The following is a 27965-nucleotide window of genomic DNA, read 5'->3' on the forward strand; positions in this document are numbered from 1 at the left end:
TAAAGCAAACAGAAGGAAGTACTTCACACAACGCACAGTCAGCCTGTGGTTCTGATCGCCAGGGGATGTTGTGAAGACCAAAAGTGTAACTGGGTTCAAAAAAGAATTAGATAAGTTCCTGGGGGATGGTTTTGTCAATGGCTATTAGCCAAGATGGTCAGGGACACAACCCCATGCTCTGGGTGTCCCTAAACCTCTGACTGCCAGAAGCTGGGACTGCATGACAGGGCAAAATGGATCACTTGATAAATTGCCCTGTTCTCAGGGCCGGCTCCAGGCACCAGCTTGCAAAGCAGGTGCTTGGGTCGGCCACTCTGGAGAGGGGCGGCACGTCCAGCTATTCAGCGGCGATTCGGCGGACGGTCCCTCACTCCCGCTCGGAGCGAAGGACCTCCCGCCAAATTGCCGCCGCAGATCGCGATCGCAACTTTTTTTTTTTTTTTTTTTTTTTTTGCGGCACTTGGGGCAGCAAAAACCCTGGAGCTGGTCCTGCCTGTTCTGATCATTCCCTCTGAAGCACCTGGCACCAGCTGCTGTTAGAGGATACTGGGCTAGATGAACTATTGGTCTGACCCAGTCTGGTCATTCTTGTATTCTTGCCTAGAAGCAGAGCAGAATTCACACTTACAGGCATAACAGATGGTAGAAAAGTTGAACTTGTTCCCACTGAAGGAATCTGAATTTCACTTTAAAATCCTCACCCTCTACCCACTGCCGATGTTTCAACAGCAATATTTCACAGTTTTGCTTTAAGATAAGTGCTGTGATTTCCAACCGGGCATACTGACAGGGGAACACAAGACAGGGAGAGTCAGGAGATCTGCATCCTATTCCCAACTCTGTCAGTCTAATTCTGTGACCTGGAGAAACTCACTCCTCTCTGTGTCTTTTTCACCATCTGCAAGATGGGGATGGATAACAGTGCTTGTTACATGTAAGAAGCTTAATTCCTTAGTGCATGAACTATATTTATATGCAGAAGGCCAGCATGAGACCTATGCACCACTTAAATCCCTAATTGTTCTCAAATACTTAAGAGGCACATAGCCTTGTGGTAGCCCTCTGGAGTGTTTGCAAAGCACTTGGGCATAAGGCAATATAGAAGTGGAAAGTGTTATAACTAATAGGAAAAGGAATAGTTAGTACATATTTTTTTTTTGCTTTAGGTGTTGTGATAGAGATCTTATTCCAATTTCTCACAGCATTCCTTGTGAGATTTCTACATAAATGGTGTCAGGTGGAGTTTCCCAGTAACCCTCTCTTCCTCACTTTCCTTTCTACAGAGAGAAATCAAGAGTTTTACTGTGTGCCCAGAAAATTTCACTCCATGGAAGAGAAGACAACTAGTGACAGCACCTCCAAGAAGCAAGCAGGTGGAAGCCTGACTTATGCCCATCTTTGTTACTAGTTGTCTCTGATATTGGAATTAACTTATTTATAGCAGATTCATTTGAAAGAAGACATCAGATCTCTTGACAGTGAAAAAGTAGGGGCTTCTGAGAATTCTAGAGGTAAATTGTGATGACTGCCGGGATTAACAGCAGGATGCAAAGTGCCTCCAGAAATCCTAAAGAAATGGGGAATAATTTCAGGTTGCCTGCAGCCATGCCATGTTGGGTTGTGATCTGAACACTCACTAGGCTAAGCTATACGAATTGAGAATGGGGTCAGAATGGAAACAACGCCACAGAATGGTGCTATGGGGTACTGCATTTCAAAAACAGAGCATTTGTTCTAAAATGAATCTAAGTATAAACATAACAATACAAATTCAACTGCTCAAAGTTATTCTGACTCCTAATCAAGACCTTATGAACACTTCTGCATGATGGATTCTTTCCGTATGTGGGCCTCTTTCTACCATCTGTGATCAGTTTTTTTATGCCTTTCTGCAGATGACAGGCGTTTTGCCTGAGTAAGAGTGAAAACTGAGTACCCTTTACACTCGGGATATGGCTCAATTAAATTAAAGAAGTAAATGTGATATTTGGGAATGTAACTGATGCATGTGAGAAAGGTCTTGGATGCTGGCCACACTGTATATAGGGAGAAGAAAAGCTAGAAATATTCTCCCCTGCGGAATTTTAATCACAAAGCCCTATGTATCCTCTTGGAGAGCGAAAACTCAGAAAGAATTTCCAGGTGCAAGTTAATTAGCAAAGGGCTCCTGAAAGATCGTTAATTAAATGGGATTACTGAGCCCTTAGAATCTCTCTCAGCCACAAGCCACTTGGTGTTCGAAGATGATCTTAGTGAATGGGCCTATTTCCTGTATGGGCCTGGGGAGAAGACAGCTGCACTTGTTATTCTTTCCCTTTTTGTTTTTCAGTGAATTGCATGCTGGTGAAAGGTGCCAGATGGACAGGCCAGCATGTGTCCATAGGACAGACACAGCACAAGTTATGGCATTGCCCAACACATCCCTCCCCCACCAATGTATCTTATCCCTGACCAGGAGAGAAAAACTCCAGGGGCAATAGAGTTTAGTCTCCTTGCTCAATTCTTGACATCTCTGTTAAGATACACACAGAAGGCAACGTTGTCCAGTGGACAAAGCAAGGGACAGGGGACTCAGTTGCCACTGACTTATGTGTCCTTTGGCAAGTCGGATCCCCTCTCTGAGCATCTGTTCCCCTCCTATCCTCTGCCTGGTCTATTTAGATGGGCAGTCCCTATGTATGCACAGAGAGGCAGACCCTATGTATGTACAGCACATAGTACAAAGGGGTTCCATTATTGGTTGGGGCCTCTAGCACCTGTAGTACAAATAATAAATATTGTTAGCAGCAACTGATAGGGGAGTTTGTGTGATGTGGGCACCTATGAATTAGGAAGCAGACTCAGATCTTCACCACATTTCACACAGTTACTGAAGCAGGCAAGCAGCTCTATGGAACAGGGACTGTCTCTTTGTTCTGTGTTTGTACAGCACCTTGCACAGGGGGCTCCTGGTCCATAACTAGGTACTAAGATAATAAAACAACAACAACAACAGAAGTTGGTTGATTAAAAAAACATGACCTCACCCACCTTGTCTCTGTAATTTTCCCAACAAGTTGGTCACTGCCAACAGGATGTCCAGATATGAAGATTTTAATTTTTTTAAAATTCAGAGCGGTGAGAGCAAGAAATTGGAAGTCACAATGACTTGGTTCTAGCCTGACCTCAGCCCTGGCTTGCCCAGGTTCACACAACTCACTTAAACTACTTGCTGCCTCAGTTTCCCTGTCTGGAAAAATAGACTGCAACATGGATACTTTCAGACGGGTGTTAAGACTTGATTCGTGTTAGCAGTTTTCAGCTGCAAAGCTCAAAGTGCTTGTAACAAGGCAGTACCATTATCCCCATTTTTTCCACTGGGAAAACTGATCCACAGGAGAGACCTGGGAGAGGTCATAGCAAGTCAGCGGCAGAGCTGGGAACAGACCCCATGAACATGGACTAAGTCCAATGTCCTTTTCACTCATCCACACACTACGAGATCCTAGGATGGAAATGCACAACAATGGTATTCATGCTGAGAAAAGCTTTATCAACTTTGATAGGTGGACTGAAGAGGGACAGTTTTCCTTTACAAAGAAGGCTGGGGGAGGGATAGTTCTTCCTCTTGCAGTGTTATGCTCTGTTCTTCACAGAAAGCGGATTCCAATCATAATTACCGGAAAATAGAAAAGAAAATCAAATACTGATCTTTTATTTTCTTAATTGTGCACTTTCTCCTTCCCTTTTGCTAATGGCACCTGACAATTTAATATAAAACACTTCAGCAAGGTCTCATCAAGGTAGCTGAGACCTATTCGCCCCCATCAGATTCATCCTTTTTCAGAGCAGAGGGCAGAATTTATTACTGCAGTGGATTGGCCTGAAGTGATTTAATACAAGCATTATCGTATGCAGTGTTGTTGTAGCTGCATTACTCACAGGATGTTAGGGAGACAAGGAGGTGTGGTAAAAATCTTTTATCGGACCAAGATATTGGACCAGAAGTTGGTCCAATAAAAGATATTACCTCACCCACTGTGTCTTTTTAATACTAGCATGTCATTTTGGCAGAGGTCATCACACCCTGTGCAAATTCTAAAGACATGTCTTCCAACCTCGGCCTCTATCCCAGCAGACCTTAAAAAACTTTGTGTCCACTTCCATCCACTGCCTTCTCTCCTACTTTATTTCTTTCTTATAAATTTGTACTATGGTAGAGTTACCATACGTCCGGATTTTCCCGGACATGTCCGGCTTTTTGGGCTCCAAATCCCCGTCCGGGGGGAAATCCCAAAAAGCCGGACATGTCCGGGAAAATCGGACATGCGGTGCCGGGCCGGCGGAGCGGGGCCTGGCCGGGCTGGGGGCTCGGGGGCCGGGCTGGGGGCTCGGGGGCCGGGGGCTCGGGTGGCGGTGCCGGGGGCTCGGGTGCCGGGTGCCGGGCCGGGGGCTCGGGTGCCGGGCCGGGGCCGGGGGCTCGGGTGCCGGGCCGGGGCCGGGCTGGGGACCTGCAGTGCCGGGGGCGGGCCGCGCCTCCTCCCCCCACACCCCCCCTTACCTGCTTCAGGCTTCCCGCGACTCAAATGTTCGCAGGAAGCAGGGGAGGGGGCGGAGACTTTGGGGAGGGGGCGGAGTTGGGGCGGGGGCAGGGCTGGGGCCCCTTTAGTGTCCTCCTTTCGGAGGCACTAAATATGGTAACCCTATACTATGGTAGCACCTAGAGGCCCCAACCAAGACCAGGAACTCATTGTACTGGGCACTGTACATACACGAGACACAGAGGGGAAGTGACTCACCCAAGTTCACACAGCACATCAGTGGCAGAGTTGGGAATAGAGCTCAGGGCTCCTGAATCGCAGACTGTATCCTGATCCATGCTTTTTCTTCTTCCTTGTTCCTTTGTTGCTAGGCAAGGCTGAGAGCTTCTTAACAGGAGTGGCTAACAGGGGAGTTGTGCGAGAGAGTGTGTGTGTGGGGGGCTAGACACACTTAAAATTCTTTAAACTTAAAGCCAAAACCACCCCCTGATAAAAACAAAACATCAACAAAGGAACGAGCTGCAGGAGTATAAAGATAATGCAGGCAGACGTCCAGCAACAGAGTGGGGGCTACCAGTTTATTGCACCCAATGCAGCATGTATGATCACTTGTCCTATGGGTAGGGGATGTACGTGTGCATCTGGTGCAAGGAGCTCCTGGCCCTCAGAGACCATGTACGGGCTTTGGAGACCAGAGTGGCTGAACTGGAGGAGCTAAGGGAGACAGAGAGGTACACAGATGAGACTTTCCAGGACACAGTAGAATGATCCCACCCCCAGTCTGACAACCTCTGTGCTGTTGAGGAGGATGAAAGTCCCAGGGAAGGAGAACACCCAACTGGAGCAGAGGGGAAAGATCCCATAGTTGGGACCCTCCTTCCAGATGATGTCATGGTATCCTCTCACACTGAGGATACCTCTCTGGGGGAGGGAACTCCAGTTATTGGGAAGAGACAGGTAATAATTATGGGGGATTTGATCATTAGAAAAATAGATAGCTGGGTTTGTGATGACTGGGAGAATCACATGGTGACTTGTCTGCCTGGTACGAAGGTTGCAGATCTCTCGAGACATCTAGATAGACTTATGTGTACTGCCGGGGAGGAGAAATGGTTGTGGTACATGTAGGTACCAATGACATAGGGAAGGATAGGATAGGAGAGAAGTTGTGGAGGTCAAATTTAGGTTGCTAGGTAAGAGATTGAAGTCCAGGACCTTCATGGTAGCATTCTCTGAGATGCTTCCAGTTCCAAGCGCAGGGCCAGTTAGACAGGCAGAACTGCAGGGTCTCAATGCATGGATGAGATGATGGTGTAGGGAGGAGGGGTTTAGATTTATTAGGAACTGGGGAAACTTTTGGGAAAGGGGGAGCCTATACAGGAAGGATGGGCTCCACCAAAACCAAATTGAAACCAGATTACTGGCACTTAAAATTAAAAAAGTAATAAAGCAGTTTTTAAACTAAGGGCTGGGGGAGAGCCGACAGGTGAAGAGGAGCATGTGGTTCGGACAGAGACATCCCTTAGGGGAGAATCTATTAATGGAGATTCTCTATGTCCTAAGGAGGAGGAGAGGATGGAAGATGGTAAAATACAGATTGGATCTGATGAGAAACAGTCAAATGAAAAAGAGTCCCATTCAATTATATCATGTAATGGCAGACAGCTAAAAAGTGACAAGTTTTTAAAATGCTTATATACAAAAGCTAGAAGTCTAAATAGTAAGATGGGTGAACTAGAGTGCCTCATATTAAATGTGGATATGGATAGAATAGGCATCACAGAAACTTGGTGGAATGAGGATAATCAATGGAACACAGTAATACCAGGGTACAAAATATAATCGGAAGGATAGAACAGGTCATGCTGGTGGGGGAGTGGCACTATATGTGAAAGAAAACGTAGAATCAAATGAAATAAAAATCTGAAATGAATCAAATTGTATCATAGAATCTCTATGGATAGTAATCCCATGCTTGAATAATAAGAATATAGCAGTAGAGATATATTACTGACCACCTGACCAGGATGGTGATAGTGACTGTGAAATGCTCAGGGAGATTAGAGAGGCTAAAAATAAAAAAACTCAATAATAATGGGGGATTTCAACTATCCCCATACTGACTGGGTACACGTCACCTCAGGACGGGATGTAGAGATAAAGTTTCTTGACACCTTAAATGACTGCTTCTTGGAGCAGCTAGTCCTAGAACCTAAAAGAGGAGAAGCAATTTTTGATTTAGTCCTAAGTGCAGCACAGGATCTGGTACAAGAGGTGAATATAGCTGGACTGCTTGGTAGTAGTGACCAGAATATAATTAAATTTAACATCCCTGTGGCCCGGAAAACACCACAGCAGCCCAACACAGTAGCATTTAATTTCAGAAAGGGGGACTACACAAAAATGAGGACGTTAGTGAAACACAAATTAAAAGGTACAACACCAAAAGTGAAATCCCTACAAGCTGCATGGAAACTTTTTAAAGACACTATAATAGAGGCTCAACTTAAATGTATACCCCTAATTAAAAAAGCATAGTAAGAGAACCAAAAAAGTGTCACTGTGGCTACACAACGAAGTAAAAGAAGCAGTGAGAGACAAAAGGGTATCCTTTAAAAAGTGGAAGTTAAATCCTAATGAGGAAAACAGAAAGGAGCATAAACTCTGGCAAATGAAATGTAAAAATATAATGAGGAAGGCCAAAAAAGAATGTGAAGAACAGCTAGCCAAAGACTCAAAGTAATAGCAATTTTTTTTTAAGTACATCAGAAGCAGGAAGCCTGCTAAACAACCAGTGGGGCCACTGGACAAGAGATGCTAAAGGAGCACTCAAGAATGATAAGGCCATTGTGGAGAAACTAAATTAATTCTTTGCATCGGTCTTCATGGCCAAGGATGTGAGTGAGATTCCCAAACCTGAGCCATTCTTTTTAGATGACAAATCTGAGGAACTGTCCCAGATTGAGGTGTCATTAGAGGAGGTTTTGGAACAAATTGATAAACTAAACAGTAATAAGTCACCAGGACCAGATGGTATTCACCCGAGTTCTGAAGGAACTCAAATATGAAATTGCAGAGCTACTAATTGTAGTTTGTAACCTATCATTTAAATCAGCTTCTGTACCAAATGACTGGAGGATAGCTAATGTGACGCCAATTTTTGAAAAGGGCTCCAGAGGTGACCCCGGAAATTACAGGCTGGTAAGCCTGACTTCAGTACTGGGCAAACTGGTTGAAACGATAGTAAAGAACAAAATTGTCAGACACACAGAGGAACATAATTTGTTGGGGAAGAATCAACATGGTTTTTGTAAAGGGAAATCATGCCTCACCAATCTACTAGAATTCTTTGTGGGGGTCAACAAGCATGTGGACAAGGGGGATCCATTGGATACAGTGTACTTAGATTTTCAGAAAGCCTTTGATAAAGTCCCTCACCAAAGGCTCTTAAAGTAAGCTGTCATGGAATAAGAGAGAAGGTCCTTTCATGGGTTGGTAATTGGTTAAAAGATAGGAAACAAAGGGTAGGAATAAATGGTCAATTTTCAGAATGGAGAGAGGTAAATAGTGGTGTTCCCCAGGGGTCTACACTGGGACCAGTCCTATTCAACATATTCATAAATGATCTGGAAACAGTGGCAAAATTTGCAGATGATACAAAACTACTCAAGTAGTTAAGTCCCAGGCAGACTGCGAAAAGTTACAAAAGGATCTCACAAAACTGGGTGAATGGGCAACAGTATGGCAGATGACATTCAATGTAGATAAATGCGAAGTTATGCACATTGGAAAACATAATCCCACCTATACATATCAAATGATGGGGTCTAAATTAGCTGTTACCACTCAAGAAAGAGATCTTGGAGTCACTGTGGACAGTTCTCTGAAAACATCCATGAAATGTGCAGTGGCAGTCAAAAAAGCAAACAGAATGTTGGGAATCATTAAGAAAGGGATAGATAATAAGACAGAAAATATCATATTGCCTCTATATAAATCCATGGTACACCCACATCTTGAATACTGCATGCAGATGTGGTCACCCCATCTCAAGAAAGATATATTGGAATTGGAAAAGGTACAGAAAAGAGCAAGAAAAATTATTAGGGTTATGGAACGGCTTCCATACAAGGAGAGATTAATAAGACTGGGACTTTTCAGCTTGGAAAAGAGATGACAAGGGGGAGGGGATATGATAGAGGTCTATAAAATCATGACTTATGTGGACAAAGTAAAAGAAGTGTTATTTACTCCTCCTCATAACACAAGAACTAGGTGTCACCAAATGAAATTAATAGGCAGCAGGTTAAAAACAAACAAAAGGTAGTATTTTTTTTTCACGCAGTGAACCAGTGGAACTCCTTGCCAGATGTTGTGAAGGCCAAGACCATAACAGGTTCAAAAAAAGAACTAGATAAGTTCATGGAGGATAGGTCCATCAATGACTATTAGCCAGGATGGGCAGGGATGGTGTCCCTAGCCTCTGTTTGCCAGAAGCTGGGAATGGACGACAGGGAGAAGATCACTTGATGATTACCAGTTCTGTTCATTCCCTCTGGGGCACCTGGCATTGGCCACTGTCAGCAGACAGGATGCTGGGTTAGATGGACCTTTGATCTGACCCAGTATGGCCGTTCTTATGTTCTTTATTTTTGTCCCCTAGTAGTTGCAGCACCTCCTCAAAGGAGGATAAGTCAGATAGATTCTTTCCACTCAGGTGGGGACAGGGAAGGTGGAAACTCAGGTTACATTCCTGGGTGACAATATGATGTAGGTCCTTCAAAGATTTTTGCCAAGGTATTCCACTAAAGAGAAAGGAAGAGATGACTCTATTTCCAATGTAAATAACAAGTAGAATTCTTTATTCTTTAGAAAACAAAGCTTAATGCCTTTATACATCATAAAGGAACAATAAAAGGGAAAATCAGAGGGCTTTTTGCTTTGCTATTCACCTTCAACATTAGTCAAACTGCACAGCTCAGCTAGAGCACATTGCATATGGCTAATCTGTTTGCACATAAAAGCAGCATACAGCTACAGTTGTTCTATTTTTCCTTTCATCTAACAAACTGTTTTTTGAAACAAAAGGAAACGCCTATGCTGAATGTCAGCAATGAAGTCTTGCAAAGAGCCAGGAGATGCATCACACCACACAGAGACATACCATACAGCCTGATCCAGAGGGGGAAATTTTAACAGAACAGGCTCAAATACTCATTTAGGAAGCAGGTACTTATAGATAATGACCCCATCTCAGATCCTATTATTCAGCTGCATGTATTTGCTGACTGTCACCTGATTTGTATCGTTGCCAGAGAGAATTTCAAATCTACACACACATTTATTTCTGCACACCGAATGTAATGCTTACAATGGGCTCTGATAGTGAGCCTTGGAGACTGAAATCCTCTGTTCAAAAGAATAAATATAGCACATTGAACTGTAATGCAGACTTCTTTCTGGATAACTTGCTAATGCAACTTAAACTTACAGGTAAGTCTACATTGCAATAGAAGATGTTTTCATAACTCAGGTTAGCTAGCCTGCATTCGCTAATTCAGGTTAAAATAGCCTGGAAGGCAGGGCAGTTTGGCTTTCAACTTGGGTTAGCAACTTGAATTCAACCCCAGGCTGCTCTACAGGCTTTAACTCAAATTACTAATCCGAGTTAAAAGCAGAGTTGCTGTGTCTTCAGTGCTATTTTAACCAGAGTTAGCTAACACCGGTTAGTTAACCCAAGTTAAGAACACATCTTGTTTTTCCTCCTCCCGGGCAGACATACCCTAAGGGTGAGAGGTCAGTCTTCATTCCCATTCAAATTTGACCATTCTACTGGTACTGCCAATAAAGGGAGGAGTACCTGCCAGTTGTAATGGTGGGTTTTGTGATATGGGGATCTATCAACAGAACTGAGATAACCCATTCCTTGCTAACAGGTCTGAAGATACTTTGGTCATCATCACCCTGCACTACAGTTGAACCAGTGACCTACCGTTGAAACTATATGACCAGCCCTATGTCATCTAGTCCCCCAAAAGTAGCCTTTTCAGAGCTTACATACTATTGAAATCTCTAGACCAAAAAGGTGATGTAACCAGCTATTGGAGGCAGCACAAGGACTTGTGTTTTGTCCCATTTACAAGCTAATTTAGGCAATACTAAAGTAGTAATGTGGATTATAACTCAATTAAATTTAAATCAATGCCCCTACGTTTCAGATTTTTGTAGAAAGAAATTGAAGGAGCTAGCTGACTAATGCAAAAACCTGGCATGAATATTCATTTACTTTTTAAATAAATTCCCTTTGGTCATGCTCACACTCCTTATGTTCACTTTCCACAAATATTCATTCATTCAAGTTTTATTGGCATGCATGTTTGTGAAAAGTGAATTTCCAACTTACATATGTGAATATGTACAGAAAAGCTGTTCCCGTGTGGAAGAATTTCTGTCTTTGGGTTCATCCAATGAGGAAGCAGAAACACTAATATGCAACTTATCTGATCCATCGAAACATAACTCAAGTTTATAATAGCAAATCCATACAGCAAGCACATTCCGATATTTCCATTGAATAGTGAAGTCCACTGAACTGTTAATAAAATTTGAGTAAGTCACAAAAAAAGACTACATTCATTGGATATTGTACCAGGTGCAAATTACTTACTTCATTCTAGACATGGAAATAGTTATAATAGTGACTATCCCTTCCCTGAAGTCAGAGGGCTGTGCCTCATTAAGCAACGATAACCTGCCCTGAATAGGTGTACATAGCTCTAAGTTCCTATGGCCTAGTCTACACTACATGGCTAAGTCATAGAATCATAGAAGATCAGGGTTGGAAGAGACCTCAGGAGGTCATCTAGTCCAACCCCCTGCTCAAAGCAGCATCAATCCCCAACTAAATCATCCCAGTCAAGGCTTTGTCAAGCCAGGCCTTAAAAGCCTCTAAGGAAGGAGATTCCACCACCTCCCTAAGTAACCCATTCCAGTGCTTCACCACCCTCCTAATGAAATAGTGTTTCCTAATAGACCTCCCCCACTGCAACTTGAGACCATTGCTTCTTGTTCCGTCATCTGCCACCACTGAGAACAGCCAAGCTCCATCCTCTTTGGAACCCCCCTTCAGATAGTTGAAGGCTGCTATCAAATCCTCCCTCACTCTTCTCTTCTGCAGACTAAATAACCCCAGTTCCCTCAGCTTCTCCTCATAAGTCATGTGCTCCAGCCCCTGATCATTTTCGTTGCCCTCCGCTGGACTTATGTCGACCTACCCATGGATGTGTCTACACTTAAATTTTGCTCCTGCCGACATAATTGCCTCACTATGCCAACTTAAAAACACCACCTCTCCAAGCGGCGTAGAATCATGGTCGATGTAGTTAGGTCGACACAGTATCAATCGATCTAGACACTGTGTTACTTCCAACAACTTGTAGTGGCCAACAGGAGCTGTCCCACAATGCCCGACACTGACCTCTGCATCAATACAAACGCTCCTGGTGGAAGACTATACATACTTCCTCTCAGGGAGGCTACATTTGTGCCAGGAGGAACTGGCTGGAGGATACATTTTTGTAACAGACACTGTGTATTTCCTTAGGCAAGTGCCAAAAATACATTCCATTCAATCAGATTCAGTGCCAGCAACATAGCCTTTTCTTATCGTGTCTTTTCCTGATGTCTTGTATATGCAAGTTTCAGATGTTTTATGCACAGGAGTTTATACGAGCTGAGTTCCAACACCCTCCTGCCCGCAGTAGCAGTTGCATACCCATGCTTGAGAGTGGAACTATGTGATTTAAAAATCAAGAGAATGAAACAGATTGGGGGAGGGTCTCAAAGTTTTTCAAACTGTTGACTCATTCTGAGTGTCCTGTGCATGCTTTCCCTCCAAATCAGAACACACCCACAGTCCCACCACCTCTTCCTGTTTGCGACTGTATAACATCCTTGTTCCAGCTACAGCAATTGCTTAAATGGAAAAACAGCCCCAGGGCAGTATTTGACTGTCTTTGATGTGCAAGAAAGTTAAGCACACGGCTCACTTCTGCTCTCGTATTCATCGCCTCCTCCCATCCGTTCCGTTTCATCTTCTATGGGGGGATTAAATCCTAAACTGGTCAGCAGATTAAGTCCAACCCAGTAGATCTGTTTCGTCTCTAATTCTAATTTAAGTTCTTGTGACAGTGATCTTGTGACCTTCTAAAATGGCAATTAACAATGCCTTGGTGCTATGGGGCAGCCCCTCCATCCCCCATAATAACCTCCTCCACTGCAGCCTCAGGGACCTGGTACTTGCCTGTTGAAATTCCAGTGCTGTAACAGAATGTTAGTACTTCACACAACACTGCTGGTTGCCATCCCCTGCAGCCTTTGGGATCAAGGTGCAAATGTAGCAAAAAAGGGAGTGTAGAAGATGCTCTGTAGAAGACACCTGAGCAGCTCTACTCCCCATCCTTTGTATCAACAGATGCATATTAACATTTACGCTCTCATTCTGCACCTCATTCTTGGGAGGAGCTCCCCGTAAACATCTGCAAAATGACCTCATTAGCCTTCTTCAAATCCCTCTTTAAAACTTTGCTTTGCCTACAAAAAACGTAACAGGTAGGCCCCTGGTGTGCTGAGACACTGGCCATCATACTGACCTACCCTGTCTTACTGTTTCCCTGTATTCCTCCATCTGTATCCATCTGTTCTCTCTTCTTTTACAAATAGATTATAAGCTCCTTGGGGCAGGCACCATCTTTCCATTCAGGATTTGTACAGCGCCTGGAGCAAAGGGGTCCTGGTCCATGACTAGGGTTCCTAGGTGCTACCACAATACAAATAATAATACCCCTACCAGTCTGCTGGTGCAAATGACTTGCACTGATTTGTCCATGAGCAGAAGCAAGTGTTCCGGTCTCTTTTTACTCAAGAAGGATGGAGATGGTTCAGAGAAGAGCCAAGAAAATGTTTAAAGGATTAGAAAACTCAAGGAATTCCAACTGTTTTGCTTTACAAAGACAGGGTTAAGGGGTGACTTGATCACAATCTGTAAGTCTCTTCACAGGGAACTAATATTTGATATTGGGCTTTTCAATCTAGCTAATGAAGATATAAAAGATCCAATGGCTGGAAGATGAAGCTAGATAAATTCAAACTGGAAGCAAGGTGTACATATTGAACAGTGAGAATAATTAACCACTGGAACAATTTTCCCGGGGGCATGGTGGATTCTCCAGCAATGACAATTTTTAAATCGTGATTAGATAGTTTTTAAGCCATGCTCTATTACTATTTTGGGGATATTCTATGGCCAGTGTTATACAGGCAGTCGGACTAGGTGATCACTCCGGCTCCTTCTGGCTTTGGAATTTAGGAAGCATTAAATGACCAGACTTTTATGTTAAGTATTTTTAATGGTTCCTTTCAAGATTTAAACCAATAATTCCACTGAAGGATCACCCACCTAACAGAAGATATATTGAAAACAATTTCTTGAACTAAATACACATCACTGCCCAGAATCCTTCTCTCCAGATGAAACCACCCTATTGCCAAGCAACTGTCCCACACAAGCAAATGATTACTCTGAACCACAAAATATCAGGCACAAATGCTACATTGTTCTATCACCTTGCAATTAAGGGTGGCAGAACCAGGAATGGGGGAGGCCAGGGGAGGCTAGAGCCCCCAAAATGGGAATATTGTGGGGTGCTCTGCCCCTGTGTAAAATTATGCATGTATAAGGGGAGCATGGAGGGGGATCCAGAGGGGCTGGAGCGGCTGCCACAGGACCTGGGGTTCAGGGAGTGGAGTGAGACTCATAGGTGCTGTAATGGGCCCAGAGTAGGTCTGAACCCCCAGGACCCTCCTGCCCAGCCTGGAACTGGCTGGCACTCCCTTCTCCTTCCCTGCCCACTGCATCTCAGTACCTCGCCTCACTTCCCTCCTATTCCTCTGCCCCTCTTCCCTGTCCCCTGCTTTCAATCATTGTTCCCATTACTCAGAAGATTTCACCTGCACATAGGAAACTGGCCACATGATTTTTTGAAGCGAACTGAGTTTCTCTGGTTTAGTCTCTCTGAGGAATGTCAGGCAGCCTCACTGGTCATATAGAGATTGATAAACTGGGGAGAATCCTGAGTCACAGCTTATTTCTAGGGAGATCTACAATCTCCAGGGACTGCTCTTTCTTGAGCTGCTTGTACAACTAAGTCAAAACCAGACAGTCTCACTAGGGAGCAGTGATCAGAGGGAATTGAAAAAACAGCCTTCCTCTCAGGAGCTCTGAAAACACACTGCATCACCACATTCTTTAAGTATACTGCATAGAAATAGAATAGTATCCTTTTAAATAGTGTGCAAATCCTATAGTGGCGCTTACGGTGTTCTATGTTTGAGAAGCCACAAGAAACCAGCCAGTACAGCAATATAGATTTAGCTGAGCCTAGCATGTTTATGTAGAGTTAGTAAACACAGTTATTTGGACCCAACTAATATGTTAAATACACTCTAGTTCAAACAGGAATTATTTTGGGGAAGTTCTATGGCCAGAGGTTGGACTGGAGGATCACAGTGGCCCCTTCTGGTGTTAGAATCTCTGAACTGTACCTGGTAGTTTTTCCTCCTACTGCTATTATTGTGTGAAAAGCAAAAGACACAACACTGAATCCCCCTATGTGAAATTCAGTGCTTCCAGAATATGAGGCATTCTAAACTGCAGGCCCTGGTTTGACACACAATGTAGCCATTTCACTCCTTTTACTGCACCAAATGAATCTCCACTTTGACCAGGAGGGACAACCTCTAAGGGTGAGAAGATAGTTCACGCTCTCTGTTCCATTCACCAACCAACAACAAAAGAAAGTAATCATGCGCTGTTATGGGTTAGTTTTTTCCCTTAACCATGGAGCTGGAGTGCTTTATAATGAAAAGACAGAAGAAATTGGGGAGCAAAGAGTATGCATTAACTCAGGATTACACAGGCTCATTTCCTCAGGTTAGTTAGGATTGTGAAGCTATTGTTCTCTGCACTAATATTCCAGTAATTTGGTCAGTGAGTGATGTGGGGATTGCATTAGTTCTAATTTCACTGAAAAGATATGGTTCCCACTACTCTCAGTGATGAGTCACGCACAGCAAGCCATTTCCTGCCATACCACATGGAGTATTTTACACACACCAAATCTATTTCATTTCACAGCTCATTCCAGGCAGTTTCTCCTACGCCACCACTGACTGAGCAATAATGCTTCGGAACCCTTTGAATCTGCTGCTAACCTCAGTGTCCTTGCCTGTGGTCTCATGCCCCTTCCTGAGTTGAAAAGTGGGCCTCCTGGGTTCCATTTCTTGCTCCCGGAAGGCGTGTGCTACAGCTAAACAAAATCAGTTGACTTATTCCTTTCTCTCTACATAAATAGATAGACACACACAGTGCTAGGCAATGCCAAACCTATGGAGTGGTTATAGACTTCCTGGTCCTCCATAGTTACCAGAAACAACCAGTGTGGCAGCGAGGAATTTAACAGAGGTCAGAACTTCCTGGTCAAGCTGTTCTCTAGTTGCTGCTTAAAGCATGGCTCTTTGTGTACATGTCCTCACACTACAAAACCCATAGTCAGTGCTAAATAAATATGGGTAAAAATAGTATGTATGTAGGCAGAAATATATGGTATGCGCGCACACACCACCCTCCCCCACACACATCTGCCCATTTCTTTAGCACCAATCCAGTGCTCGACATTGATAAACTCCACAGGTCAGGGACAATACACATTTTGTCTTGCACAATCTAAGAGAGGGACAGTTAAGGCAGAATACCCTGATAAACTCAAGGCAGGGAATAACAGAGTTTTATTATTATTATTGGCTGATTTCTTTACATAGTAAAGAGGTGCCTAAGACAGACGGTCTTTGTTTCACCTGTCAGCAGCCACATCTCTCTCGTCAAAGATATGAACAGAGTCTCTTGTGGGTTGCCAAAACACTCTTTACACTAGCATACTAGATAGTATATATCTGATCAAAGGGTTATCAAAGTCATGGAACAGACACTCCCACCTGAGCCATCATGCTCTGTAAGAGTAAACAGGAGCAGGTACGCCCAATGTATCCTTCACAAAGACACCCTCATTAATCAGATTTACACTGATGTTTTCCCCCACCTCCTCGAATGTTGGGGAGACAAGCAGCAATATTGCAATGGCTCTGTCAAAAGCTTACATTCCAGCTAACGCAGATTGACGTGCTGTGCTCTTTCAGACATTGGAAGGTGGCAATGAAGCCTAATAACTTTATTAATTGAGAGACTCAGAAACGAGGTTGACAATGGAGTTAATTATGTTCTTTTGCTCTGCTGTTTGACATGGGCTTGAGACATTTTTATGAAGCTTGTTACCTGTCACAGAGAAAGGAAAAGAACAACCCCAGTGAATTTATTATAAGCTAGCTAGAAATGGAAGTGTGAGATATTTGTTCTTTGCAGAAAAGCTGGTGCATGACTAGCTGCATCTTCTGGGATGGTAAGAATTCAATCTAAGTAATTCATCAAGAGATGAATTGATTCCAGAGGGTCACGATCATCCAGTGAAAACAGCGGGCAGGTGCTAGCAGGGAGGTAGGGAATCTAATGGTTACCGCAAGAGGACTGATTATCAAGGCTGTTTACCTGGCTTTGCCATCAATTTGTTGTGTGATGTTGGGGGGAACCTCCCATTTCCTCAGTTTCCCAAGATGTACAATGAGGATAACATTTACCTAATTCCCTAGTATATCACAGGATTTAGAGTCTGATTTTTAAACAACGGCCTCTCTTTGTGTAGCCACATTTTGCACTTGCAAGTGCCATTAGGCTGTTGTTTGCATGTCCTCACTTGCAAATTTCTGTCCAGGTCACTCCTAACCCTAACCTGCAAGCTTTCTGCACTCAGAGCCCTCATCAGCTTTAATAGTAAAATAGGGTACACAAGCAATGAGGGATTTGGGCTAATATGGTGCAGTTGCTGCATCACACTTGATTTCATTTCATGGAGTCTAAGGGCAGAAGGGACTGTTGGATCACCTAATTTGACCTCCTATATATCACGGATGATTACATTTCACCTAGGTACCCCTGTATTGAGCCCAATAACTTGTGTTTGCCTAAAGCGTCTCTTCCAGAAAGGCCTCCAGTCTGGATCTGAAGCCTTCAAGAGATGGAGAATCCACCACTCCTCTTAGTAGTTTGTTCCAATGGTTAATCACTCTCACTGTTAAAAATGTGTCTTATTTCTAATTCAGATTTGTCTAACTTCAGCTTCCAGCCACTGGTTCCTATTCTGTGTTTCTTTGCTAGATTAAAGAGCCCTTTAATACCTGGTATTTTCTTCCTGTGAAGGTCCTTACACACTGTAATCAAGCCGTGTCTCAATCTTCTTTTTGATAAACCGAACAGATTGAGCTCCTAATCTCTCAAGGTAAGACATTTTCTATAGCCCTCAAATCACTTTGGCGGCTCTTTTTTCAACAGTCTCCAATTTTTCAACCTACTTTTAAAAATGTGGACACCAGAACTGTAGACACTGTTCCTGAATCAGTGTCAGTGTCATATACAGAGGTAAAAATCACCTCCCTACTCCAACTCACGACTGCCCTGTCTATACATCCAAGGATCACATTCGCATTGCACTGGAAGTTCATGTTCAGTTGCTTATCCACTATGACCCCTAAATCCTTTTCAGTCACAGCTTTCCAGGAGAGAGTCTCCCATTCTGTAGCTATGACCTACATTCCTTTTTCCTAGTTGGGTAACTTTGCATTTGGCTGTATTAAAACCCATTTTGTTTGAATGGGCCCAATGTACCAAGCAACAGGGCCGGCTCCAGGGTTTTGGCCACCCCAAGCAGCCAAAAAAATAAAAAAAAAAAAGCCGCGATCGCAATCTGCGGCAGCAATTCGGCGGAAGGCCCTTCGCTCCGAGCGGGAGTGAGGGACCGTCCGCCGAATTGCCGCCGAATAGCTGGACCTGCCGCCCCTCTCCGGAGTGGCCGCCCCAAGCACCTGCTTGCCAAGCTGGTGCCTGGAGCCGGCCCTGCCAAGCAATCCAGATTGTTCTGAATGACTGCCCTGTTTGCATCATATACCATACTACAAATCGTTGTCATCTGCAAGTTTTACCTGCAATGATTTTATGTTCATGTCCGGATCACTGATGAAAATGTTATATTGAACTGGACCTAGTACTGATCCCTGAGAAACTCCTCTGGAAACATCTCTATTCGATGATGATTTCCCATTGAGGGCTACTTTTTAAGATCTGTCAAATTTTCCTATTCCTCATCCATTTCACATGTGCTTTATTGATAGTGTATACTGCTAACTTTTTATTCGGGATGTCATGAAGTACCAAGTCAAAAGCCTTACAAAAGTCTAAGAATATTACATCCACTCAGTTATTTTTCATCAACCAAACTTGTAAATCTGCTCAAAGAATGAAATCAGATTTGTTTGACATGACTGATTTTCCATAAAACCATGTTGACTGGCATTAATTATATTCCTGTCCATATCAGCTTCTTCATTTTTATTTCTTTGCCCTGAATAGATGTCAGGCTGACCGTCTTATAGCGACTTGCCATTTTTGAATATTACATGTCATTTGCCTAACAGACTTGCAGGTCATTTTCTGTTCATCTCTTATGCAAGCTGTCAGTATGCAGCATAATAGACTTTAAGCAAGATGGAGGTAACCAGATTGATTACTAAAAAAGAATTCAGAAGTAACTCATTAAAATGGGAAACAAATTTTGTTTGAGCTACATGTCTTACTTTATGAATAATCACTAGGTAACTGCAACTTCTAATTTAAAATAAAAACCTATAAACCACAAACTGCAGCTGCTAACGTGGACACCTTTAAAACTTCAAAAACACATTTTGAGGATTGCATACTGTGTTAAACCAGGCCACTTTCCGGTTATGTTACAGTAAACGAATCGCTTAATGTGCTAAGATAATAACACCACCACCTAGCTCTTATATAGCACTTCTCAGCTGTGGATCTGAAAGCACTTTACAAATAGAGGTCTAGATTGTTATCCCCATTTTACAGATGGGGAAACTGAGGCACAGAGCGCTGCAGTGACTTGCCAACGGCATCTGCTTTCCATTCATTCACCAGATAAAATGTACATGCTCATGAATTTATTTGTATTCAGGTAGCACGAAGGAGCCCCAGTCATGGGCCAGAACCCTACTACGCTAGGTGCTGTACAAACACAACACAAAAAGACAGTCCCAGCCCCGAAGTGCTTACAGTGTAACTACCTGTAATTTTTCCTTCTCCAAAATGGGCACCTCGTGGCCTTGGATCCATGACAAATGGGCTATTCCTCTTCATTTTCCAAGCATGAAGGTTTTTTTTTGTTTTTGTTTTTTTTTAATTCTCTAGCTTCACAGCATAGTGCCAATACATGGAGTTGTTCAGCCAACTGACTGCCTCTGACTCCCCAGCCAACCACCCAAGCTGAGAAAACAAACAATAAATTCTGATTAATAACCATCGCAGACCACTAGCCATCTCCTGGCAGGATATTTAATCGACTTATTTATGACACAAAAACTGGAAGTGAAGACTAATGGCAAAGATCCCAATACAAGAATCCCAGCCTGTCACCATCGCTCTCCGGGAATGCTCCCTATGGAATAAAGGAAGGGCGGAGCAAGTCTGGGGGAGGAGGAGGACAGACTGTTCTTTGCAAAATGAAGTATGAAACTGAGAGGAAAAAAAGTGTGATCTATTTCAGGTATTTTCCCTACACCCATCTCTTTTGAAAGTCACATATCCCAACGATGAACATTCGAGAGAATAAACAGCCCAAGATAAAACACTAATAACTGAGTGGTCTTTTACGGTATAAAATTGCAGAATTTGGTTCATTATTGTAGGGAGGATGCATTGCACCTTTATCTGAGGCATCCAGCATTGGCCACCGCCAGCAACAGGATACTAAACTAAGGGTATGTCTCCATTACAATTAAACACTGTGGCTGGCCCATGTCAGCAGACTCGGGCTCATGCTACACGGCTGTAAAATTGTGGTGAAGGCATTGGGGATGGAACTCTGGCTCTGGGACCCTCTCCCCTTACAGGGTCCCAGGGTTCAGGCTCAAACTCAAGCCCGAATATCTACACCGCAATTGTCCAGCCCTGTAGCGTGAGCCCAAGATAGCTGACATGGGCCAGCCACAGGTGTTTAATTACAGTGTAGACATACCTTAAATGATCCATTGGCCTGTTCTGGTGCGGTGATTCCCAAGTCTACCACACTGATGAGCTCTAACCCAGATGTACTAACTTGGGACTAAAGCCAGGTCCACACTAGAAACTTTTGCCTCTATAGTAATGTTGGCTAGGGGGTTGAAATTTTTTTAATGACCTTTCTTTACCAGCAAAAGTCTTAGGGCTTGTCTACACTTACATTTTATAGCGCTCTCACTTGCTGGCTCAGGGGGGTGAAAAATCACCCCCCTGAGTTCAGCAAGTCTGAGCGCTTTAAAGCGCTATTGTAGACAAGCTCCGAGCACTGGGAGCGTGGATTACCAGGAGTGCTGGGAGAGCTCTCTCCCAGCGCTCGTGTGCAACCACACTTGCATTCAAAGCACTGCCATGGGAGCATTCCCACAGCAGCACTTTGAAGTTTCCAGTGTAGACATATCCTTAGTGTAGACATAGTTATACCAGCAAGAGTGCTTTCCCAGTAGAGCTTATTTTGTTCTGGGAACTGGTATAACCTATACTGGCAAAAACACTCTTGCTGGTACAAACTGTGTCTACATGAGGAGGTTTTGCTGGTATAGCTATACTGGCAAATCTTTACTAGTGTTGGCCAGGCCAGTGTAAACAGAGAAAGCAGACATGGACTATATTGTCTTACTGACAATATTTTACTTCAGCAGGAATATGACTATATAACATATATACCTTTTATCCCTGCCTTACTGAAGGCTTTTAAATCCCTCTAACCCGCTGGAAAAAAAAATCTTAGTGGCCCTGATCATTCCCTTTTATCTCCTTGGACTCAAGCAGGCTCTCTCCCAGAACATATCTGAGGTGGCTTCATCTTGTACCCTTATGACTTGATTTTGAGAGATGCCACCCACAATTCCCATAGACTTCGATAGGAGCTGTGAGCGTTTCAGCGACTCTGAGAATCAGGCCATCAGTCTCTTTGACCTTGTCAGCTCTTGGGATTTTTATGCCAGATATTCCCTCTGTCATGATCAATCAGGCTGCAGCCTTCAGAGATTTTCAAAGCCACCTAAAGGCTTTGGATGCCCAGTTCCCACTAAAATTAATAGGATCTAGATGCTTAAATCCTTTTAGGTGGCCTTGAAAAATCTCAGACTAAAATTGTCAGCGTCTGCTAACAGTGACAAATGTTATAGGAACCAAATATTGGCAAAGATTTTTTTATTATTGTATTTCTTTCCCATGCAATCTAAGAGCCCATATGAAACCAAATTCCAACATTGCTAGCATTTTTGCTTGAACAACAGGCACAATTTCTCAGCAGCTCATCTTCTACCACTTTCTTTTTTAAATTGTTTAGATGGGCGAGACACTCATTGTCAAGTCCCGATTACGGCAAGGAGCAGCGATGCCATACGCTGTCTTATCTGGAGGGGATGTGAACTAAGGAACGCTCAAACTATTCAAACTATTTCTGAAAAGTTTGGCAGGTCTCCCGGCTGAAGTTAATCTTCCCATCCTCACAGCACTGGCTGAAATACAGTGGAAGCTTCCCACCCGCCAGTAAAAGTCAGATTCTGTAGTGATGCATCAGGCTTGCTGACAGGGGCTACATCAACACTACGCGCTAGGAGTGTGATTTATTGAGTTAGCACAAGTATAAATAGCAGCAGTTTCAGGCGGGTTTGTGCTTGGCTCGGCTAAGGCATGCCCCTGCTGCTGCTACCTGTGCTACACAGCTATACCGCTATTTATACTGCATTAGTTCAAGGAGAAGGGTATGTGTACATGAGCAGGGGAATCACACCCCTAGCTCGTCATGCAGATGTAGCCTTAAAAGAGCCACCAGTCTTGTATTTGAAGGACATTTACCCAAATTGGATTCTGTGCTGTGAGTGAAAGGCTTCCATTTTAGTTAAGCTGTGACTAGGATGGGCAAATTCCAACTCCCAGTGCTGAGTGTGCAAGAAGCTGCCAGGGTAAATTTATTATCTGGCTCGCTGGATTTTTGTCTGGTTTTTTTAACGTTCTGTTTTGTGAATTTCATGCGTGAGAGGTGCTGGGGACTGGAGTGCTCTGTGCGGCTTTAGAATTGCTGAAGCCCTCTTAGCAGAAATGCATGCCAACCCACCACCGTGCCTCAATCGCTCTCTGCAGGAATCTCCTCCAAGTCCATCTCCATGGCTCACATCATAATTGGCCTGTCATGTGAGAATGCCAACAAGGGGACATCCTCATCAAACCATGGTGTATTTTATAATGTCGGCAACTGTCTATTAAAATCAGAATTGAGATCTCTCCATACAGCTCATCTCTTGCAGACCAAGCAGATAAGCACAGCCTGGCTTGGATTCTGACCAATAAGCTAGAAATGAAAGGTTCTGTATAGAGCTGGTTGAAAAAATGCTAATTTTTTTTTCCAGGGAAATTCAGAAAAATTTTAGTTTTTGCCAGATTTTCTGTTATAATGTTTGGTTTTCAAAAACCATTTTCAGTAAAAATCCTTGGGTTTGGGGGACATTTTTTCCATTTCACAAACGGAACCAAAACCAGAATATTTTTGTTTGCCAATATTTTTGTTTGATGAAAACCATTTTCATAAAATCAAAGTTATTTGACAAAGCAAGTTCTAACTAGCTGTAGTTCTATACACTGGGCTAATCTGGAGAGTCTAATCCCACCGTGCAGTGTAGTATGTTGAGCGTAGGTAAAATCAGTCTAAGAGGAGAGAATGCCTCACTCACTCTCTGCTTACTGAGAGCACTAATAGCCTCATGTCAAACCCCCTTTGCTTGCAGGGAATTGGCAATAGGAGGGGGAAAGTAGTTTGTGTATTACACAGTTTAACCTTGACATGTTCTATCCTAGCCCATCAATGGAAGCTGAAGAATCTATTAGCTGGCAAAGCCCATATAGTGTAAATATTTAAACAAAAATGATTAAGACTGTCTTGTGATTCTGGGTAACCAGCTTGGTAGTTGGTCTGATTTTCAGAAGTGCTGAGCACCCATAACTCCAAAAATAAAGTTTGTGGGAGCTGCTGGTGTTCAGAACCTCTGAAAGGTCAGGCTCAGTGTGTCTAGTTGAGCATCTAAAACAGGGATCTCAAACTCAAATCACCACGAGGGCCACATGAGGACTAGTACACTGGCCCAAGGGCCACATCACTGACACCTTTTCATATAAAGGTACAAAAGCCCCCCACCCCCTGGCCCTGCCCCCACTCCACCCTTTCCATGAGGCCCTGCCCTGCCCCTTCCCACCCCTTTCTCTGCCCCCATTCCAACCCCTTCCCCAAATCCCCATCCTTGCCCTGCCTCTTCTTTGCCTCCTCCCCATAGCGCGTGGCTCCCCGCTCCTCTCCTTTCCCTCCTGGAAAATGCTAAAGTGTTGCCAAACAGCAGTTTGGCAGCGGGAAGCGCCTGGAGGTAGGCAGAGGAACGGGGATGCAGCACGCTGAGGGAAGGGGGGGACAGGGAGCTTGGCAGCCAGAGGAAATAACTCCGAGGGGGTGAGGAGGGTGCGGGGACCTTGGCGGGCCGTAGCAAATAACTCTGCAAGCCACATGCGGCCCACGAGCCGCAAGTTTGAGACCCCTGATCTAAAATTAGTGGCTGCTTTTGAAAACATTTCCTTTCTCCACCGCTGACCCAGTCAGAGCAGCAGGAGTCTTAGACAAGACCCTAAACAAGTAAGGAAAGAGCTGTTAATATAAGCAATGTGGCAAAAACTTTTTTTCAGAGCCACTATAGCTTCAGAGAACATCTACATGATGTGCCAGGCAGGTGGCGGAAGAAGGAGATTCCAAGAAGCAGAGCAAAGGCAACGTCTATGAATTAATAAGGATACAAAGTCTCCTGGGTAAAGGAACATGCACAGTAGGAGCAGCCATTAAACCTTTCCAACTATTCAGCCATGCCTGTAGTGTGTTATGGGGTAGTTTTCAGAAATAGTCAACATTCTTCAACCAAAAAATGAGAGTTTACTGCTCATGAGAAGAACAACAAAGAACTCAAGTTTGAGCTAGAGACTGATACTATCAAACTCATCCTGAACACAGCTGTGCCAATGTACCACAATTCTTATCTTCAGCATTAGCTGCTATTGCAGTCCTGGGTCTCCAAACACCACAGTGCTAATTCACCACAATTCTAATCCGCAGCACTGTCTGCTATTGCAGTCATGTTCTCCATCCACAGCTCTGCCAATACACCTCAATCCTGATCTGCTTCGCTCCATTACTATCCCAGTCCTTCTGTTTTCCGAAGTCCCTAGGTCAGCTAATTCCTCTCTGTTCCAACCTACGTAACCTCCTGCTATCTCAGGCCTCAGACTAGCTGTTTGAATACAGACCTAGGCTCTGGGTTGGGCTTGTAAAACATGTGCTGCTAATTCAAGCAAGCTAAATCAAAGCTAGCTCAGGTATGTCCACACAGGCAGTCATGTCTCTGATTGCAGTGTAGCTGTAGCCTTAGACTCTATTGAAAATCCCACCCTACACAGCCTGCCCAACACCATACAGCAATGGCCCAATTTTCAGAGGTGCTGAGTGCCTACAGCTCCCAGCGGAGTCAATGGGAATCATAGTTGCTCAGAGCATTGAAAAGCAAAGCCCTACGTGAAAATAATCCAGATTACATGAGTCCCTCTAGTCCTTCCTCCCTTCACGTTCCCTATCAGAGGAGCCTGTTATAACTAACCTGCATGGCACTACTGGCCTCATTACTGGCCCAGCTGTAGTGTATTTTTACCTCTAGCTGCATCTTGGCACAGTTCCTGGTACTCTATTACAAGGCACATATTAGAATGATAAGCACCAAAAAGGCCCCTGAATTAAATATGATTGATGCTCAAGCAACTTCATAGAACTTAGCTTATTCTCAGTGAAAAAGGAGCTTCATTAATGGTAGCCATACTTTCAATTTACAATTCCTTAATGTATAATGTAGCAATTTACAGTGGACTTAGGTATAATTATTGTATTACAATGCATTTAAACAGAACTACATACGTATTCCCTTCCCTTCTTAACTGCTTTTCCCATTTACATGCGGGTTTGTAGTTAATCATTTGATGTGATTATATAGTTATATGACTGACTGTATTATTCATCTATTCTTGCAGTTAATTTATGTATAATCAATGTGTGGTTAATAGTTAAGTTGTAGGATAAGGATAAGTAAGGTAAGGTTGCAATGTAAGGCCTTCATAGGTTCAGAAGAATCATCCCTATGTTAAGTACATTCTGGTCTCTAATCAATAGAAACTGCATTGATTTTTTAAGTAAGGCTAATGATTTTACTGAGTGCCCCTTTCAGGGGCTCTGGCAAAGGCCATCGCCACAGTGGACTTTATAGATTTTCTCACTAGCTTGGACTTGTCATCCTGTCTTTTTACTGCATAAAAAGTGCAATGTGACCAGAGAGATTGAAGTGTTCTCCTACTGAATGTACAGAACACTTCAATCTCTCTGGTCACTCAGCAACAGACCTCAAAGTGGCAATTCTTCAATAAAAAAACCTTCAAAAACAGACTCCAACGTGAAGCTGCAGAACTGGAATTAATTTGCAAACTAGATACCATCAGATTAGGCCTGAATAAAGACTGGGAGTGGTTAGGTCATTACAAAACCTAAACTTAATTTCCCCAATACTAATTTCTCCCTACTGTTACTTACACCTTCTTGTCAACTGTCTGTAATGGGCCACTCTCTTACCACTTCAAAAGTTATTTTTCCTCCCTTGGTAGCCTGCTGTTAATTGATTTATCTTGTTAGACTGACTTAACACTTTGTAAAGCACCCCCATCCTTTCATGTATTTATACCTGCTCCTGTATTTTTTACTTCATACATCTGATGAAGTGGGTTCTAGCCCATGAAAGCTTATGCCCAAATAAATTTGTGGCACCTTAGAGACTAACAAGGACTCCTCGTTTTTTTTGCTGATACAGACTAACATGGCTACCACTGAAACCTTTGTAATGATACCTTACAAGAGACCTTTTGCATAAAGCATATTCCAGTTACATCATACTCACACGCATAAGCATATTTCCATAAAACATATGGAGTGCAACATCACAGTCACTTTGAAAAAAGTTGATGCAGTGTCATGACAAGTAGGGTCCTCCAAATGGGCAACCCTTTGAAATGCAGATGTGATACTGCAGGGGAGGGAGCAGAGTCTAGTGGTTAGAGGGGTGCCCAGCAGACAGAATTCTGATCAAAGCCTGGTCTACATGGGATGACAAATAGAGCTGGTCTGAATGTCAAAATATGCTGTTATGCTGAAACTTCAGTTTGGGTTGGTTTTAAGAGAGATTTTATAGCCTGGTGATATAGCTATTGGCCCAGCAAGTGGGCAATCTAGGTTCAAAACCCTGCTCTGCCTGGTTTAGAGTGATGAGGGATGAAAAACTGCTCTGAATTCAGGACAGTATCCCCAGGCTATCAAGAGTGACTAACACATGCAAATGTTTCACAAAACCCTTTTGAAAGGTTTTGTTTTCATTCCAAAGCAGAATGAAAAAAATCTGTAACCTCAAAAAAACTGCTGTGAAATTGGATTGTTGTCCTCTGGTCTGTTTGAGTGATAAATGCATGACAGTCAAGAAAAAGGCTAATGGTAGAGAGTGAGAAAAACAGACACAAGTAGCCAGGGGAGAAAAGAAAAGATCTGTTATGTGAGAAGAGACATGGGAAGGCCATTTGAGAAGGCAGCTTAAGCAGAGAAGGCGGCTCTGATACCAGGAGCCACATTGTGAGAAGTGACAGAGGAAACATATGCTAGAAGACCCTAGTGAGTTGTTATATGACTGTTTTAATTAACACTTTTCAATTTCTTGTCTTAACAGCTCAATCTCCCTTACCTTCTTGATACAGCAAGTGTATGGAACCCCGCAAGCCAGAGGACCACTGCCGTTGCATGAATGGTACTGATTGACGTTCCAGTCTTTATATTCATCACTTCCACAACAAGAGAACTGTACAAACAAAGAAATTAAAAAATGCATCATAACCAAGTGATAAATAACAGCATGTTTGCAGTATGATAAATATTTGCAGCATTTAACTGAAACTAATAAGAAGGGGATTCCTTATTCATGCTACCGGACAAGGGCCGATTCGGAGGTTCTCTCTGACTCTGTACCACTCAGACTAACACAACCTCGTCTAATGTCATCATACAGGAGTTTTCCCTAAGTCAAGGCTTGAACTCAGTAATT

General features: G+C 43.4%; 1 protein-coding gene across 6 annotated transcripts in view; it reads right to left on the reverse strand.

Moving 5' to 3' along the window:
* The window catches only part of LOC101942087 (tetraspanin-15-like), a 232371-nt gene that overhangs the window by 81267 nt on the left and 123139 nt on the right, over window positions 1–27965 (reverse strand). For all 6 annotated transcript variants that reach the window (XM_065584408.1, XM_065584409.1, XM_065584404.1 and 3 more), the window contains exon 5: window positions 27609–27722. In XM_065584408.1, the coding sequence (XP_065440480.1) occupies window positions 27609–27722 (114 nt within the window). The remainder of the gene's footprint in view (window positions 1–27608; window positions 27723–27965) is intronic.

The sequence above is a fragment of the Chrysemys picta genome, chromosome 2 (assembly GCF_011386835.1).
Source record: "Chrysemys picta bellii isolate R12L10 chromosome 2, ASM1138683v2, whole genome shotgun sequence".
Taxonomy (NCBI): domain Eukaryota; kingdom Metazoa; phylum Chordata; order Testudines; family Emydidae; genus Chrysemys; species Chrysemys picta.